Source organism: Cherax quadricarinatus, chromosome 44 (genome assembly GCF_038502225.1).
Source record: "Cherax quadricarinatus isolate ZL_2023a chromosome 44, ASM3850222v1, whole genome shotgun sequence".
Classification (NCBI taxonomy): Eukaryota; Metazoa; Arthropoda; class Malacostraca; order Decapoda; family Parastacidae; genus Cherax; species Cherax quadricarinatus.
In genome coordinates, this window is record NC_091335.1 from 15,279,376 (window position 1) to 15,299,991 (window position 20,616).

Here is a 20,616-nt window from a genome sequence, read left to right on the forward strand (position 1 = left end):
ATGCCTGTAACTAGTGGTGAAGTGAGTGAATTTAAGGCCAGCAAAGGTTGGTTTGAGAGATTTAAGAATCGTAGTGGCATACATAGTGTGATAAGGCATGGTGAGGCTGCCAGTTTGGACCAAAAAGCAGCTGAAAAATATGTGCAGGAATTCAAGGAGTACATAGACAGTGAAGAATTGAAACCTGAACAAGTGTTTAATTGTGACACTGACAATGTTGTGAAACACTTTAGGAATGTCATAAAGGAACGGGAGGTACAGGCCTCTATGGACAGATATGTTGTGTGACAGAGGTCCAGTGACTCTCAAGCTGGTCCTAGTGGCATTAAAAGAAGAAGGGAAGTAACCCCGAAAAAAGACTTGCCACTTCAAGTCCTAATGGAAGGAGATTCCCCTTCTAAACACTAACACCATCAACACTCTCCCCTCCCCCCATCCCATCAATCATCACCAGATCTTCAATAAAGGAAAGTGTCATGTAATTGTACGTCTTCTTCAGTTTGTGTGTATTAAAATTAATATTTCATGTGGTAAAAATTTTTTTTTCAATACTTTTGGGTGTCTTGCACGGATTAATTTGATTTCCATTATTTCTTATGGGGAAAATTAACTCGACTAACGATAATTTTGATTAACGATGAGCTCTCAGGAACGGATTAATATCGCTGGTCGAGGGTCCACTGTAATTGGTCACATTGGGAGCTGATCGTAAAGCGGGGGTCCACTGTATTACACACAGCTATGTTTATGGCTATACAATATAATGAATTCATGGTTCCAGGAATCAGGCTTGAAGATAACTCAATAATACTCTATATGACTGAGGAATCAAATAACCTAGCCACTTACAAATCAGTATATTCATAAATTTAGAACATGAATTCTGATGGGGTGGTACAGTAATAATACTATCATTAAGATAAGATTTGTTTGGATTTTTAACAAGGTCAGAACATCAGTGATAAAGGAAAATTATTTTTTAATGAGTATGATGGAACTCACCGTTGTTCCTACAACTAGCCCCTTTCTTATCACAAGTGACGATAGATTCCACGCCCCCTCCTTTTACTGGTTGACACTCTACCTCAGCAATGTAGTGGTCAGGGCACAGTGAGTAAGTCTATAAATAGATAAGTGTTATCATATTACAGAAAAGCAAATGAATCAAATTTTATAACTAATCCAATAATTAAAAGAATATGATTTTACCACTTAATTACATTGTAATCACACATATTTCATGAATGCTAAGTAATGTACTGGTATGACATATTCTATAACTACATATTTTGTATCTAATTATTAAATAAAGGAGACAAGAAAACAGTGTGGATCCCACTTAGAGCTACAATATATTAAAACTATATTTTCCCATTAAAGTAAATATTCAACCAAGGAATATAATAAGCAATGAAAACAAAAGCTAACATAGAAAATCAAGAGATAATCAATGAAGAGCACCAGATATCATTCCAGAAATTTGTCATCCAACTTACCAGTTGGTAGTGAGTAAGAGGACTGACATCCCTTCAAACATGCCAAAACAGAACCAGCTCATAGCAACATACAAGAAACTGAATAATCTTGACTATGTAAACCCCAATCACTTCTTTAGGAAGTCTAACATCATGTATACTTTAAGAGCAATAACTTTAATATCTCTTAACTGCAGTGCAGAACATATAAGAAATTATTCAGCCAGTGAGTAATAAACTTATTTGTCAAAAAAAAATATTTCTTCACAAACAAATTTAAGTCAAAAAACATTTCTTTGCAAAGAGAGTTTTAGAAAGCTGGAACAATTTACAATACATGGCATTAAGATTTACAACCACTGGAAACTTCAAAACAAACTTTAAGGCAGACTAAATATTGAGGGTAGAACACCGTGAACCTAGCTCTGCTCTTGTTGCTACATAAATAGGTAATCACCTGCAAAAGCTATTGAAATGAAAATTGTTATAATTCTAAATTCACCTGGAAAAATTCACAAAGCAAAATGTGGGTCCATGTGCAACCTCGTGTGCAGGACTATACAATCTACTCTGGAAATTTTTTTGGATTTTATTACATGAATATAAACCAGTAGACACTGTGTTGATATTCAAGAAGTGAATTGGAAATCCGTACAGTGGCACCTCAGCTTACGAATTTAATCCATTCTGTGACCTTGCTCGTATCTCGATCTGCTTGTATGCTGAGTCACTTTTCCTCATTTATATTAACAGAAATGCCATTAATCTGTTCCACAGGAATTCCTGCTCTCAGGAAGCAAGGATATGATGCTAATATCAACTCTATGGGTTATTTATCTATCACAATTCATCTATTATGACATAATAAACAATATAAATAACATAGAAACCTGATATATACTCTAGAATTTATTTATTTATTTATTAATTTGAGCATGATACAGTGAAGTACAAAGTTATTACAGTGCAACATGCCAAAGCCCCTTGTATGCAGAGCATAATGGGCAGGCTTAAAATTAACTTAAGATTAACTAAGCAATGATATATTCAGTGGTAAATACATTATTGTAAACAGACAACAATTTAGCACAAATGAGTATTACAAAGACAGGTCATATGGTTATTTACTGTGTTGCTGAGCATTCGGTAGATTGGAGTATTCTGTTAGGTAATGTAATTAAAAAATAAAGTTTGATTGGGTCACAGGTTAGACATTTATGAGATACAATAATGAGAAACATTTACGAGATAAAATTTATGAGATACAATTATTCAGTATTTATTTAGTTGTGGGTGAGTAAGTGATTTTTGAGAAGAGACTTGAATTTATAAACAGACAGTGTTTCTTTTATATTCACAGGTAATGAACAACAAATTAAATATGTCATTATGTGGCAAGTGGTGGCAGCCATTCCCTACCTCAAGTGGCCGCCTCGTTGCGGGTCAGCAGGGAAGACCTCCCGCCATCCCCTGCCATCCCCCGATATCACCATCCCAGCTTACATGTTTAGTTCCACTTCTCTCCTACAGGCCAGCTGTGTTTGTGAAATGTGTTTTGATCTTTTAATTACCATATCTTGTATCTACCAAGCAATCATGACACCCAGTAGGCATACCAGTGTTGCTGAATGACTTACTGACTTGACTGAATCACTGACTGACTTGACTGAATAACTTACTGACTTGACTGACTGACTTAACTGACTGACTTACAGACTTCACTGACTGACTTCACTGACTGACTTACTGACTTGACTGACTGATGTACTGACTTGACTGACTGACTTGATTGAATGATTTAGTGACTTGACTGACTGACTTGACTGACTGACTTACTGACTTGACTGACTTACTGAATGACTTAAAGTTAGACTTTTTCACTGAAGAGGACCCTGAAACGGTGTCTAGAGCCACTGATGCCTTACCATCAGTTGTATAATGTACTGCAGGGTAAAATAGAACAGAAATCCATTACAGAATTTAAGCACACTCCAGTACAACCATCGACTTCAGTACCAGAACCTCTACCATCCACCTCAGCCCAGTAGGGCCACAGCATAACTCTCCACTCTCTATACAGTCATTGACAAACACCAGCACCCACAACTTAAGGTAAGAAATACTATTATTTCTGTTGCAGTTATAGTCTTAAGCAGAAAAAACAACATAATACATCACAACAATGAACTACAATTATATATTCATTTTTACTTTTGTAAGATCTGGAGGTCTAAATAAAAGTTGTTTGAGGGGGTAGCTCGCATTCTGAATCTTTGCTCGTATCCAGAAACAAAAAATCAACTGAGCGACTGCTTGTATCCAGAAAAACTCGTATGGTGGGGCACTTGTAAACCAAGGTTCCACTGTACTTTTTAAGCTACAGGCCTGTCTTAATAACTAGTAGCATTGTAAAAACTCTGGAAGAAGCCACTAAAAAAATGAATAAGACACCCAGAAAGCAAAGCTTGTTGACTAATAACAGCCTATTTTGAAATTAAGACATAGGTGCAACATCTGGGTTGCACCTGTGTCTTAATTTCATCTTGTCGGTATTATATACCATTCTTGCACAACAGCCTATTTTGCAGACTAGCAAATTCCTGCTGTGCTGTACTGTATACAGTGGACCCCCGCATAACGATGGCATCACATAGCGATTATTTCGCATACCGCTTACTTTAATCGCAAAAATTTTGCCTCACATACCGCTTAAAAACCCGCTTACCGATTTTCGTCCGAGACGCGTCCAATGTGCGGCCTGAGCCACGCTCACATGTTCCGCCGGTGGCATTGTTTACCAGCCAGCCTCCGCGGTAACATCCAAGCATACAATCGGAATATTTCGTATTATTACAGTGTTTTCGGTGCTTTTTCTGGAAAATAAGTGACCATGGGCCCCAAGAAAGCTTCTAGTGCCAACCCTACAGCAATAAGGGTGAGAATTACAATAGAGATGAAGAAAAAGATCATTGATAAGTATGAAAGTGGAGTGCATGTCTCCGAGCTGGCCAGGTTGTATAATAAACCCCAATCAACCATCGCTACTATTGGTGGTACAGCTGCTGCTGCTGCTGCACTGTCAGCTGCTGCTGCTGCTGCACTGTCAGCTGCTGCTGCTGCTGTAGCACCGTTGTTGGTGTGGCTTATTGAGAATACCAAGAAACAATTAACCCCAGAGGATTTGCCACCCAGGATAACCCAAAAAAGTCAGTGTCATCGAAGACTGTCTAACTTATTTCCATTGGGGTCCTTAATCTTGTCTCCCAGGATGCAACCCACACAAGTCGACTAACACCCAGGTGAACAGGAAAAAATGCCTGGAACTAGTGCTCATATTGGTGAATTTAAAGCCAGCAAAGGTTGGTTTGAGAGATTTAAGAATCGTAGTGGCATACACAGTGTGATAAGGCCTGTTCTGGAAGAAAATGCCAAACAGGACCTACAGTACTCAGGAGGAAAAGGCACTCCCAGGACACAGTGTCTCATCAGTCATTGCTGCATCTTCAATAAAGGTAAGTGTCATTTATTCTTCATTTAGTAGACTAGTACATGCACAATATATACTGTGCATGTACTACTCTACTATTGTGCATGTATCCTTCTCTTTGTGTGTGGGAAAATGTATATTTCATGTAGTAAAATTTTTTTTTTTCATACTTTTGGGTGTCTTGCACGGATTAATTTTATTTCCATTATTTCTTATGGGGAAAATTCATTCACATAACGATTATTTCGCATAACAATTACCCCTCTTGCACGGATTAAAATCGTTAACCGGGGGTCCACTGTATATTCAAGCTGCAATAGTCAATATTTACCAGTGAAGACAGTGTTGCTTCTCCAGGTTTCACTCTCATCATACATTCTCTTAATGTTTATCCAGTAACTGTTACTACAAAAACATACTCCCTAGTTTCCTATTTTTTTTTTTTTTTTTTGGGTATCTTTCAAAAATGTTTAATTTATATTAACCTTACCTTAACAAACAAACACTAACATTAAGAAAAAGTCATCTAAATTTGAGAACATCAAAAAAAAGTGCTCAAAATGCCAAAATTGTTTTTCCCTACTTCCTTCAATTGTGTACAAAAGTACACTGATATTAGGAAGAGAGGACGGAATACACATGCCCCAATCTGAGCTATAAAATGAGTGCTATTAATCATGAATGCCTTTTCAAATTTGCCTCTATATTTAATGCAATTAAATGAAAAGTGTTTGTAAAATGTACTTCCTAACTTTCCCTGTAAACGTACCTTACGAATCTCTGACAAAGACTCAAATTCACCATCTCGATCAGGGACGTGTACGTTGTACCACTCACTCCATCCTTCTTCATCACAAGTCATTGGTTTGGGCTGAACCTCTGGTGGACTGGGAAAGTTGACCATTTTAGTTTACCAAATAGTTGGTCTTAGATACTTCCATACCCAATTCAACTTTTCCTCAGATTTATCATAGATGTATAAATGAACACACATATTATTATTTGTAATTACATAGCAGGAGGTAAATTATAGCAAAATGTCACATCTCCCTGATCATTCTTTTTCTTCAGCTATTATTACACTGCAACTTTTATTGTTGATCTGTGCATATTTTCAGATATTTTCTATCTAATTATCTCAATGTATTATAAATCATTCCTCACAAAACTCTTCTTCATCAGACTGGTTATGACAGACAAGCCAGCAGAGTGTCTTATCTATGATCTGGCATACAGTACTATACCCATTATGCTATTGACCTATCCCTTAAGAAACCTTCACTTTCCTTTCCTGTGAAATAGGCTAGCTACCAAACACCCTAACCACTGTAATATTCTCTTGCATATCATCTTTAATAACCTATTACTGGTTATTCTCCAGATGTTCAAAGCAAGTAATTCTCTTAAACATCTTCAAACTATAATTCACCTCTCTCACTTTCTCTGTCATCCAATATATTCCATAAATGTGCTAGATTTACTTCCCAAGAAGATATATTAGAGTTACAAGAGCAGGTTAACAGTGTATATTTCTTAAAAAAGAAAAGCCCATTGTTATACATAGAATTTTGGGCAGACTTAAATTGGGAATAATACTAACAAGAAAAAAATATAACAGACATATATGAGAGTGGTGGAGGTGTATGAGGCAGTGGGTAAAATGAAAGGGGGTAAAGCAACTGGGATTGATGGAATCAAGACAGAAATGTTAAAAGCAGGTGGGGATATAGTTTTAGAGTGGTTGATATTTTTGTTCAATAAATAGATAAAACAGGAAAAGGTGCCTAGGGATTGGGAGAGAGTGTACATAGTTCTTTTGTAAAAAAAGGAAAGGGGGCCAAAACAGTATAAAAATTATAGGGAAATAAGTCTGTTGAGTATACCATGTAAAGTGTCATGGTAGAGTTAATATTGAAAGAATTAAGGGCAAGATGGAGAGTAGGATTGCAAATGAACAAGGAGGCTTTAGGAAGAGTAGGGAATGTGTAGACATTAGGCTTATAATTCGTGCCACTTATTTTTTTTAATCACTTCAGCTTTTTTGGAAATAAAAATTTCACTCTCAATACATGGCAGGTTATACGAAGCACTACTAAGAAACGTGTACAGTAAAACCTCTTATTAATGGTTTTTGGCAATTACAAACAAAAAAAATTTCCCAGACAAACAAAAGTACCAAGACAAAATAGAATAGGTCTGTAATTCCAGATTTTGTCTATTAGCATGGTTTTTATTAATGATGACTAATAAATATTTTATATCTCAGTTAATTTTTTAACAAATGCATCCATACTTTGTGTATGTACCTTGTATGTGTAAAATGCTTACAGTAATTTGGTAAAAACTGATAAAGCACTAAAGAATTATTATTTACGTTGTGTTAGCTGTTAGTGACTGACAGGCTGGAGGAGGACAGGAGGGTGGGTTGGTGGCTGGATAGCCATGAGTCAATGATGGAGCCAGCCCTTGGTGAGACAGGAGGAAAGGAAGGGAAGAGGAAGTGTTGACTGAAAGCTGAGGAGTGAGGCCTCTCCATCCTTCACTTCTTCCCTCTTTCCATGTATAGAGCTCAAAACTTTTTTATATATATTGTCAATGATTTGTACTGTAGATTTATTATTTACACTACATTAGTTATTAAGTGGCAGGGGAGGATGGGTGGAGGGGTGTTGTTAGTAAGGCAGGGAGGTGGGCAGGTGAGTGGGTTAGTGGGTGGGCAGGTGTGGGAGCCGAGGAGAGATGTTCCAGTTCATTCATCTGTCTCCATTACCTTCACACACTCACACCTGCCCACACCTCCCCATCTCCCCCCCACAGTCACTTACCCATTCACCCACCCTCTCTTATTCACTCTTCTAACCATCCACCCTCATATCCACATACCCTCTCACATTTATCCACCTACCAACCCATCCTCATACCCATGTATCCACCCACCCTCTCACATACCACCCAGAGTCACACAAACATACACCCTCTAAAGCCCACCCTCTCTCATGCACCCACCTACTCATCCTCGCACCCATCTCATACCAATCCCTCAAACTCACCCTCTCTCATGCACCCACCCATATTCACACTCATAACCACCCACCTCTCACCTTTAACACCCACTACCCAAGCATCAATTCACTCATGCTTTCTGAAATGTTATGCTGAGTTTGTTACATAACAAGGGGGGCCTTCTATAAAGTAGTTACATACAGTAAAATCCCCATATCCACTGATTCGGTATCTACAGTTTACTGTGGCCCAAATATACCTCATAATTTTGCATAATAAGATAAGATTTCGTTCGGATTTTTAACCCCGGAGGGTTAGCCACCCAGGATAACCCAAGAAAGTCAGTGCGTCATCGAGGACTGTCTAACTTATTTCCATTGGGGTCCTTAATCTTGTCCCCCAGGATGCAACCCACACCAGTAGACTAACACCCAGGTACCTATTTGCTGCTAGGTGAACAGGACAACAGGTGTAAGGAAACGTGTCGAAATGTTTCCACCCGCCGGGAATCGAACCCGGGCCCTCCGTGTGTGAAGCGGGAGCTTTAGTCACCAGGCCACCGGGCTACCGGTGCTTCCTATCACTGAAAAAGTATTAATTCTCCACTTATTGTGCATAATTTATCAATTAAACTTTATAATAGGTATGTATAAGACTTATATAGAGGGTTTGCTACTATCTACAGTTTCGATATCCACGGCAGGTCATTGGAAAGTACTCCCTGTGGATACGGGAGTCCTACTGTATGTCAATCACCTTAATTGCATAATATATTATACTCCACTTCATAGAAATAAAATTTATTTATTTGTTTATTTATCACAGTATATTAAATTACATAAGGAAGGGTGTTAATGTTGCAGTTTTATAAACTGTAATGTAAAGCACCCCTCTAGCAAGACAGTGATAGAGCGAATGACGATGACAATTTTTCTTTTTTGGGCCACCCTGCCTTGGTGAGAATCAGCTGATGTGTTAATAAAAGAAAAAAAATGACAAATTACTATACAGTACAGCACTGTATTACAGGTTACAATAGTTCAGAAAACAAATGGACAATCATAAAAAAAATTATTTCAATGGTCAGCAATGTCATACACCTCTTTCCCCCTCTTAGTCCATTAACCCTTTCAGGGTTGGTGCCATACTAGTATGGCTTACATGCCAGGACTGGTGCCATACTAGTACGTGTAAATTCTACCGGCCTCAAACTAAGCGGGAAACAGTTGGTATGCATAGAAGTGAGAGAATGGGTCTCCATGGTCAGTGTGCGCGGTACAAAAAAAATCGGGGATCCAGTGGTGCATTGTGGGAAAGCCATTTTATTACACCTTGTTCACCATGTCTAGTGCTAAGAAACTCCTCACTCCTCGGCTAATTGGGGATCTTTTGTTCCCAAGTGACAGTTCAAACACAGATGGAAGTGTCAGTGAAGATGAATTTCACGGTTTTGAGGAGTTTGTGACCGAAAGCAATGCCCAGGAAACCTGAAGGAAGGAAGAAAGGAAGGTAGGAAGAAAGAGACGAAGGATCATAGGATCTGATCTCGGCAGTAAAATCCCACGTACCAACGCCTGTGCCGGGGACTACCTAGATGGGAATTTTCGAAATTCCCTCTATCTTGTACCAACTGAGCCCATGGAAGTCACCGCGATTATAAAGTCACTCAAAAATAACTCAGGGAATCTGTCTCATGTCCCACCATTATTATACAAGCGAGCGGCCCATGTCCTTTCGCATGCTATTACATTACTTTTTAACAAGTCACTAGAAACTAGCACTTTTCCGACGCTATTCAAGACAGCAAGGGTTACACCAATACATAAAGGTGGTGACCCTACAGATGTAAACAACTAGTATAGGCCAATATCAAACTTACCATTGCTATCCAAAATCTTCGAGAAACTCGTACACAAGAGACTATATTCATTTATAATGTCACAAAACATACTCAACCCCTGCCAATTTGGATTCAGGAAAAATAAAAGCACTAATGATGCAATTGTAAAAATGCTAGACCTGCTTTACACAGCATTGGAAAATAAGGAATATCTGCTAGAAATTTTTATTGACCTAAGAAAAGTGTTTGACACAGTAGACCACGGCATTCTACTCCACAAACTTGACCATTATGGTATAAGAGGCCATGCGCTTGCATATTTCAAATCCTACCTTACTAACAGGTATCAGTATGTCACCATTAAAGACACAGCCTCATCAACACGGCCACTTGATACTGGAGTTCCGCAGGGAAGTGTCCTTGGTACCCTGCTCTTCCTCATTTATATTTATGATCTTCCAAACGTATCCCAACACCTGAAACCCATTCTCTTTGCTGACGACACGACTTACGCCATCTCCCACCCTAATCTTGCCACCCTCAACACCATTTTCAACGAGGAGCTGCTCAAAATTCTAACTTGGATGACAGCCAATAAACTTACACTTAACACTGACAAAACCTACTACATTGTGTTTGGTAGCAGAGCAGGTGTTGCGCAACTTAACATTAAGATCGTCAACACCTCTAATTGCCAGACATAATGAGGGCAAATTCCTAGGTCTATACCTCAACAACAACCTAAATTTCAGCACCCATATCCAACACATAACAAAAAAAGTATCCAAAACGGTGGGGATCCTCTCCAGGATACGATATTATGTGCCGCAAACTGCCCTTCTCACACTATACCATTCACTCATTTATCCATACCTCACCTATGCTATTTGTGCTTGGGGATCAACTGCAGCAACACATCTAAAGCCAATAATAACCCAACAAAAAGCCGCAGTAAGAATAATCACTAAATCCCATCCCTGGCAACACCCCCCCCCCCAGTCTTCATAGATCTAAACTTACTCCCTGTTCAGAACATCCACACTACTGTGCAGTCTACATCTACAGGACCTTAAATTCCAATATTAACCTTGACCTAAAATGCTTTCTTGATAGTTGTGACAGGACCCACAGGCATAACACAAGACACAAACATCTCTATGACATTCCCCATGTCTGACTAAACCATTACAAAAATTCAATGTGTGTCAAAGGGCCTAAAATCTGGAACACCCTACCTGAAAACTCTAGAACTGCAGACACATTCATCACTTTCAAAACTACAGTTAGAAAACATCTTATCTCCCAGATACACCCCGTCAACTAACTACATGTAAACCACCTGGTAGTTCACAATTACACTCACTCACCCATTGACTATAAACACAGAAATACAAATCTTAATCTTAAAATAATGAATCCTAACTAGTCATAAGTTTGCCTATGATACTCCAATATAGACACTATGTATTGTGCCAAAACAAAAGCATTCCCATTACTAAACTTACAAACTATAATGTAGTCACTTAGCCTTAATACCATAATCTGCAATAATTTAAAGTTTAGAATTAATCTAAGTCTGCCCGAAATGCCTAGCCATGCTAGGTGTCCTAGTGGCCCCCTCTGTAATTAGTATTTCAAAACATGTAAACCACACAATATTCAAAATCTGTAAACCCCGGATTGTAATCCTTATAGAGAATAAACTTGATTGATTGAATGATTGATGAGAGGAAGGAAGGAAGGAAGGAAGAGATGAGAGGAAGGAAGGAGAGAAGGAAGGAGAGAAGGAAAGAGAGAAGGAAGGAGGGAAGGAAGGAGGGAAGGAAGGAAGGAAGGAAGGAGGGAAGGAAGGAAGGAAGGAAGGAAGGAGGGAAGGAAGTAAGGAGACCATCAACCTAAGATAACCCAAAATATTCAGACTGACTTATTTCCATGTGGGTTGGTGGGGTGGGGGGAGGAAGTTGACAGGCAGAGAGCATGGTGAGTGATGGTGTTATCGACTTGGATGACAGCCAATAAACTTACGCTTAACGTTGACAAAACCTACTACATTATGTTTGGTAGCAGAGCAGATGCGCAAATTAACATTAAGATCGACAACACTCTAATTACCAGGCATAATGAGGGCAAATTCCTAGGCCTATACCTCGACAACAACCTGAACTTCAGCACCCATATCCAACACATAACCAAAAAAGTATCCAAAACGGTTGGGATCCTCTCCAAGATACGATATTACGTGCCGCAAACTGCCCTTCCACACTATACCACTCATTTATATATCCATACCTCACCTATGCTATCTGTGCTTGGGGTTCAACTGCAGCAACACACCTAAAGCCAATAATAACCCAACAAAAAGCCGCAGTAAGAATAATCACTAAATCCCATCCCTGGCAACACACCCCCCCACTCTTCATAGATCTAAACTTACTCCCTGTTCAGTATATCCACACTTACTACTGTGCAATCTACATCTACAGGACCTTAAATTCCAATATTAACCTTGACCTAAAACACTTTCTTGAGAGTTGTGACAGAACCCACAGGCACAACACCAGACACAAACATCTCTATGACATTCCCCGTGTCCGACTAAACCTTTACAAAAATTCAATGTATGTCAAAGGCCCTAAAATCTGGAACACCCTACCTGAAAATTCCAAAACTGCAGACACATTCATCACCATCAAAACTACCATCAGAAAACATCTTATCTCCCTAATACACCCTGTCAACTAATAATACAAATACCACCTGGTGGTTCAGACTTACACTCACTCACCCATTTGACCATAAACAGAAATATCAATCTCAATCTCAAAATAATGAATCTTAACTAGTCAAAAGTTGGCCTGTGATACTCCAATACTGAAACTATGTATAGTGCCAAAACAAAAGCATTCACATTGCTAAACTCACAACTAGTATTTAGTCACTTAGCCATAATACCAACTTATCTCATAATTCTGTAACATTTTAAACCTAAGATTTAATATAAGTCTGCCCGAAATGCCTAGCCATGCTAGGCGTTCTAGTGGTACACTCTGTAATTATTATTTTACTACATGTAAACCACACAATAACCAAATTCTGTAAACTCAGCATTGTAATACTAATAGAGAATAAAGTTTGAATTGAATTGAATTGAATTGAATTGAATTTGTTATTGTGACACTAATTACACCGGTGACTCAGCATATTTACAAGTCCACCCCCACACAACAACTACGAGCTTTACAGAAGCTGTAGCAGTTCTGGGAAGTGTCCAGTGACTTTATATGTGTATATATGTGATAGAAAAATAGTAATAAACAACATTTTTTTATTGTTGGTTTGTGTAAACATGTTTTGTAAACAATATAATGATTTTTTTTTTTTATTATCACACTGGCCTATTCCCACCAAAGCAGGGTGGCCCGAAAAAGAAAAACTTTCACCATCATTCACTCCATCACTGTCTTGCCAGAAGGGTGCTTTACACTACAGTTTTTAAACTGCAACATTAACACCCCTCCTTCAGAGTGCAGGCACTGTACTTCCCATCTCCAGGACTCAAGTCCGGCCTGCCGGTTTCCCTGAACCCCTTCATAAATGTTACTTTGCTCACACTCCAACAGCACGTCAAGTATTAAAAACCATTTGTCTCCATTCACTCCTATCAAACACGCTCACGCATGCCTGCTGGTGTTACTTGGCATTGTGTAGCATACAAATTTATTTATTTTATTTATTATTATTTGGACATGATACATAGTTGTACAAAAGAAATACAGTGGTTGAGTGTACATGCCAAAAGCCTCTTATATGCAGAGCATTGTGTGCAGGCTTAAAATTAACTTAAGATTAACTAAGCAATGATATATTCAGTGAATATACATTCAATATACCTTATATTGGTCTCAGAGGCCATAAAATTACTTGAATGAAGAAAAAAAGGAAGGAAGGAAGGAAGGAAGGAAGGAAGGAAGGAAGGAAGGAAGGAAGGAAGGAAGGAAGGAAGGAAGGAAGGAAGGAAGGAAGGAAGGTAGGTAGGTAGGTAGGTAGGTAGGAAGAGATGAGAGAAAGCAAGGAAGGAAGGAGGGAAGGTAGGTAGGAAGAGATGACAGGAAGGAAGGAAGGAAAGAAAGAAGGTAGGTTTGTGGGGAGGAAGGGATGTGCTGTGGAAGGCAGTGAGGGTTAGTAAGTGGTGGTATGATGCATCATTGTGACACAAGACACACTGGTGACTCAGCATATTTACAAGCTTACCCACACACAACTACAAGCTTTCAGAACCTCTTGTAGTTATAGGAACTTGTCCAGTGACTCTATATGTGTATATATATGATAGAAAAATAGTAATAAACAACATTTTTTATTGTTGGTTTGTGTAAACATGTTTTGTAAACAATATAATGACAGCAAAGTTTGTGTTTTTATTGTGTAGTATACAATGAGTGAATATATACCAAATAGTCTTTATATTGGTCTCAGAGGCCATGAAAGTTACTTGAAAACATAAAATATTAAAAAATAAAAGAAAAAAGTAGAAAAAACAAAATAAACTATCACCAGGTGACTGGCAGTTGGTGATGTTGCCATATGCAGTTCAATTTCTGTCAACTTCACACCTCCAAATCTCCGTAAGTATTGATCGCAAAAAAAATTTTTTTTTGCCTATAATACTCACAAAAAAACTATCATTTCATTTTTTTTTTTTAATATTTTTCGACCCTGAGAGCAAGTTTAGGAGAGGGACTGTCGACCCTGAAAGGGTTAAGGAGAGGTTCTACTGTACTTATATCAATAAGGATATAAAGAGGAACAATAAAAATTCACTTGGCAACATCCAAAGAAATAAAATATACTGTTTACATAGAATACCCACATGGAAGGTATCACCACTACTGGAGGTGTGACTGGTGTTACTGGGGTGGTAGCAGATGAAGTTTCAACAGTTGAACGACCTGCAAACAATATAATTATTCTGTAACTATTTTGACAGCTTTCAATTTAGTTTACTTTAAAGCATAAACAAGTGATTACTTTTGGAAATAAATGCAACTTAGTCCCAGGAACATGCTTTAATTTTTTCAACAACATTAATTTCAGATGAACATGTTAATAAGACACCATGTATGGCAGAGAATCTATTATGCAGACTTATTGACCTAAACGGTCTGCACCCCACCGAAAGTCATGAAGGTCATTAAGCCAGGGCACCTGTTTTTCTTGTCTAACACAAGAAGGAGAAAAAAGGCTGAAAAAATACATCTACGTACTCAAATATAAAAGAAAAATTACAAATAAACAAAACATTAACAAATGAAAATTTTCAGTGTTGATACGCAGAGAGCATGAAACTGGTAACTGATGTGTGATGCAAGGGCAAAGATGGACACACAAGACACAGAAGTTGTCAGTATTTAAGATCCATTCTTACCACTTTAGCCATTTTCCACGAAGGTAGGATGACCCAGAGAAAAACATTCACTGTTATCCATTCAACAGCTTTTATGCCAGAAGTGCAACTTCATTACAATTAAGATGACCCTTATATGACTAATAATTAAAAAAGCTCAAAACACTAACTGCAGTCACACAAGAAAGCCACTTCGTAGTCCCAGCAAGTATCAGCTCCCGTAGCATCATTCCGACCCTGGCACAGCAACCCCTCTTCCAGTGAGCATGTTACATCTTCTTGCTCTGTGTGGGGACGGTGGGTCCCTACACTCCTACACAGAATATCTACCATTTGGCTACGTGCACAGAAACCTTTGCCTGTTTTGCTCTGAAACAATGTTCAGTTTATGTTAAAACACTTTCCACTGGGAGGGCTGGAGTTATGCCCATTCTTGTAATTCTTATACAATACTGTTTGGTCAGTTTTTTATTTTTAAAAGACTTAGTAAAACAAATACAGTGGATCCTCGATATCGGCCGTCCTGGATATCAGCCAATTTGGATTTTGGCTGCTTTTTTGGCTGAAATTCTATCCCAGATTTCAGCCGTCAACTCAGAAATCAGCCGTATTGGATGCATCCGCCTGCCACTCTACTGCGTTTGTGAGTCAGTCTTGCTGTGTCTCTCAGTGACTGAGCAACACTCCAGGCATTCATCCAAACATTTCATTATAATCCATTGTTTTTTGTGGTTGTTTATTGAGTGCAACTGTGAAATAAGCCACCATGACCCCAAAGAAAGTTCCTAGTGCCAGCCCTTTTGTAAAGGGCTGAGAGAGAGGGGAGAATGTGCCTTCCTCAGTGATTCAGTGATTCTACAATATGTACGATACTAAAGCAGCAGGAATCAATAATGGCTATAGCACCAGCCAGCGATAAAGTGCAGCATTAACAATGAAGCAAATAAGTTAACAGATTAAGCGATAGAAAAATGATTACATAAAACTCTTCCAATGTTATTAGAGGTATATAGGGTTATTGACAACATATGCCGCCCTGCGTATCTTCCACCACCCTAAACCTCTGCCAGCATCTCAATAACTACTTTATTTCTTTACATTCTCCACAATAACCACTGTATTTCTTTACATTCTCTATTATTTTTTTTTTTTACAATATTTCTTATTTATAAATTACATACACTGTTTCAGTGTGACTAGTGGTGTGACTAGTGGTGTTTCAGTGTGACTAGTAGTGTGTTTAGTGGTGGTGGCCACACCACTATATAGCTTATGTTGTCAGTGGCCCAGATAAACCCAACAACAACCACACCACCACTAGCCACATACATAATGACATATTTTATTCAGTCTAGAGTATATATCATGTTTCTGTTATTAATATTGTTTATTATGTCATATTCGATGAACTGCGATAGATAAATAAGTCATAGAGTAGATATTAGCACCAACAAGAGTCTTTAACAAAGGTAAAAGTGATGTTAAATGTTCATTTATCCATTTCATTAGTCATTTTATTTAGTTCTCATTGTTTTGTGTATGTAAAACTATAATTAATCTTTAAAAAATGTGTTTTTTTTTAATATTTTTGGGTGTCTGGAACGGATTAATAGTATTTACATTAATTCTTATGGGAAATATTATTTCGGATTTTGACCTTTTTGGATTTAGGCTGACCTTCTGGAATGGATTACGGCTGATAACCGAGGGTCCACTGTACTATTTAAATTACTGAATTGTAATACCTACACTGTACTATAATTACAAACAGAAAATTAATGCCTAAGTACATAAGTCACAGGTAATATTAATAAATAGTCTGCCTGAAGTGCCCTAGCATGATAGTGACTTTCTTTGTACATAACAAATCAAAATTGTAACTTTGCAAAGAAATAAAATCTTTATTTTTTTATCATTAGTTTTTTTTTTTTTTTTGCCAACACGCTGGCAGTCTCCCACCGAGGCAGGGTGACACAAAAAAAAAAAAAAACTTTCTCCATCATTCACATACAATCACTGTCAAAAAAGGATTTCTGTGGTTGATCTCACAAATTATATGACCTTGCAAACTTATACAATTAAATCTCCCTTAAAAATATTTTTAATTTAAATAGTATTTACTCACTTGTTTTAATTTCTGAGGCACTCTCTCAGTGTCTGAGTTCTGTCTGAAGATGATAGGCTTGTCCTCACTGAACCATTCAGTCCATCCGTCCCTACACTCTCCATCTTCAGCTTCAGTAGTAATAGTAGTGGAAGGTGTAGAAGTCAAGAGGCTAATTGGTATGGTAACTCGGGGAGTGGTATGAGTACTGGTAGTAGAGGTCGGCTCTGGACAAGGAGTTCCACGACAGATTTTCTTTTTACGTGAACAGGAACTGAAATAATACGCACATTTATTATTTGTTTTTGAAGATGGTTCTGGGCTAGAGGTAAAAACACCTATCATGATCATGATTTCATTTCCTAATGGTTTATACATTATTTCAATAAGAATAAATAAATGACAGCACATGTTATATTTTGTTTTTAACCCTTAAACATATTTTCAACATATGAAAGTATGTAAAAAAAACGTAGATCTTCTTTTTTTCTTTTACATTTGAAAGCATGTAAAAAAACTTTGATCTACATTTTGTTTTTGTTATATTTGAAAAATGTAAAAAAACATAGATCTACTTTTGGAGCACAAAGCATGTGAATGTAGATCTATGTTTGGACAGTTTAAGGGTTAGATGCTTCTTATGTAGTACCGGCTTACACTACCTTGTATCCTTATGATATTAGGATAACTAGAAGAGTACTCTAATATATAAGACAGTAAAGTGGCTGACAAACATGAGTTATGTTCACAATGACAGAAGAGACATTGAGATAGAGGGAAAATATAAGTTGAGTTAGTCAAGGATTAGTACCTGTGTCCAGTACTATTTTTTTTATCCTGTACATGAATGACCTACCTGAATAGATAAATTTCTTTGTGATGATGTTTGGCAGATGATGCAAAACCTATGAGAATAATAGAATTGGAAGAGGATTTGAAAACCCTGCAGGAGGGCACAAATAAGCTTCAAAAGAATAGTCGAGTTCAGCACTAAGAAATGCAAGATTATGAAATTGAAAGGAAGCAACTGCTAGTGTTAAAGAAGGAAATGAAGCTAGGGATGGACATCAGAAGGAAGGAACCTATCACTGTATGTTATATACAATATAGCCTCTCCTCACTTAACAATGGAGTTCCGTTCCTAATACCACGTTGGTAAACAAATTCGTCGCTAAGTGAGGAGCATACTATAATGGTAGTGGGCTTGTGTCAACCATCTTTGATATTGTTTTAATGTCACTTTTGCACCACTTATAACATTTCTGGTATATTTTTAAATATTTATACAGTAGTGTATTGTATATTGTAATAAACAAAATAGAGGAAATCAGCTCTAATATACATTATTTAGGTATGCATACTGGTCAGAGAGCCTGTCGTAAGTCCGAGTCGTCGGTAAACAAGTACGTCACTAAGTGAGGAGAGGCTGTATACATACCACATTTCGTGGCTTATAAGACTTGTTTTAGTTTCAGTGGCTCAGCATTGGACATAACTGGGAGAGCTACAGCCCACTCCATACCCTAAACTTATAGCTCCTGTCACTGACCTTCAGTTTATAGAATGCAGGGTGGTGTTTGGAGACATTTTATGGAAAAAAATGCATCTAATAAGCTGCAAAATATGGTATATACCTTGAAAGACAACAGCAGTACTTACTTGTACCACACAAAATTATCCTTTTCCAATTCAGTATTTCTGCCTATTTCCCTAAGAAGTTAATTAAATCACAATCCAAGCTGGAAGTTATAGCGATGCACTAGTCAAAAAGCACTCTTGCTCTCTCTCACACATAAACTTAATACACTGACACCTCCCTCTGCTAACTCACTAGTACAGCTGAGTGTTATCAATAAATAGAGTAATGACTCCTACCGAGATAGTGCAGCCAACATCAAACCACCTTTCTCTGCTACAGCTCGGACCTACCTTGAAGAGTGTACAGACGACTTAAACAATGCTACAAAGGAAGCTTTTCTCCAAGCCAGAACACTAGGCACAACACTCCGGGGCAACATGAACAGACGCACCGCCGAAATCATTCGCAGCAGAGTTACCACAGCGAATGTTCAACAGAAGATCAGACTTACTAGAAAACTACAAACACTCTGCGATAATAGTAATTGGAAAAGTTTAGGAAGACCTGAAATTATTCAAAATCTTTCATCTCGTCCACTGTCAACCACAGAAACTGAAGCCCTCAGCTTAGGCCTCAAATTCGCAACAGGAATTGCGAAACCAAAACAAGACCTCAATTATAAGGACCTGCCTCGTATGGGCCAGTAGGCCTTCTGCAGTGTTCCTACATTCTTATGTTCTTATGTTCTTAGAATACACAAAAAAATAAAAAAGGAGGAACACTGTAACAGGCCCACTGGCCCATACTAGGCAGTTCCTAGTACTCTCCCAACTGAATTACTTGCTACATTTCTTTCACACAAACATGCTCATACATTCAGTCTTGAACCTCAGTTATAAGTGCCTCCATTGCTATCACTAAATACTCAAAACTCCATGGAACCAACCATAGGTAGCACAAGATTATTATTATTATTAAAGATTCGCCGGTATTCTCCCGGTCCGGGCCTTTCCCAAGTGGTGACCCAGCCTAGCACAAGATGATGAAAAACTACCACAATCCACCTTCTGTGGATTCCCTTACACATTACTCTACAAATGAAAGATAAAACTGATGAGTTGGCAAGGGCCAATGCCATCAAGGATGAAGTCTATTATAGATGAGGACAATAACTGAATTTCACAGGCCTGGGACACAATGATTGACACAAGCATAGTGCACATCCCTGACATCATCTACCTGCTCTAAAAATCCAAATTTCAGGATTGAATTAAAAAAATGTGATCCATAAAGAACAAAAAGGCAAAATACCATGACTGGAACAATACACAAATAACCTGCACACAGGAGACCGAAACGTCGTCGTAAGCTCCTCTCTATGTGTGGGTTATTTGTGTAATGTGATCCATGTTTTATAAAATTTAAGGGATTCCAGATATCTCAGAATCCAAGTGTACACTGATTTTATACATAAAGTCAAGTTGTACTCACTTCATTAGGATTTATTATAACTTACCAAGTGTGGCAATCATCTTGAGATATAACATCACCTTCCAAGTATACTTTTCCTTCAATTTCCATGCACTTCTTTTCACAGTCAGCTTTAGGTACACATTCTAGGTCAGTGGAACTTTTATAGACTTGGCCTGAAGGGCAAATATCTTTGGCACAACCTAAAATGCACCAAGAAAAACACATTAATCATCAACTTAGGGACCTCATGC

The 20,616-nt window shown here is 38.0% G+C and overlaps 1 protein-coding gene across 1 annotated transcript in view; it reads right to left on the minus strand.

The window, feature by feature from the left end:
* Nucleotides 1–20,616, minus strand: part of LOC138853940 (hemocytin-like) — a 58,546-nt gene that overhangs the window by 21,293 nt on the left and 16,637 nt on the right. Inside the window, exons 4-9 of the mRNA XM_070093850.1 lie at nucleotides 20,409–20,565; nucleotides 17,335–17,587; nucleotides 15,380–15,578; nucleotides 14,676–14,754; nucleotides 5,732–5,849; nucleotides 1,003–1,120 (exon numbers count right to left, since the gene is read on the minus strand). Of these exons, the coding sequence (XP_069949951.1) occupies nucleotides 1,003–1,120; nucleotides 5,732–5,849; nucleotides 14,676–14,754; nucleotides 15,380–15,578; nucleotides 17,335–17,587; nucleotides 20,409–20,565 (924 nt within the window). The remainder of the gene's footprint in view (nucleotides 1–1,002; nucleotides 1,121–5,731; nucleotides 5,850–14,675; nucleotides 14,755–15,379; nucleotides 15,579–17,334; nucleotides 17,588–20,408; nucleotides 20,566–20,616) is intronic.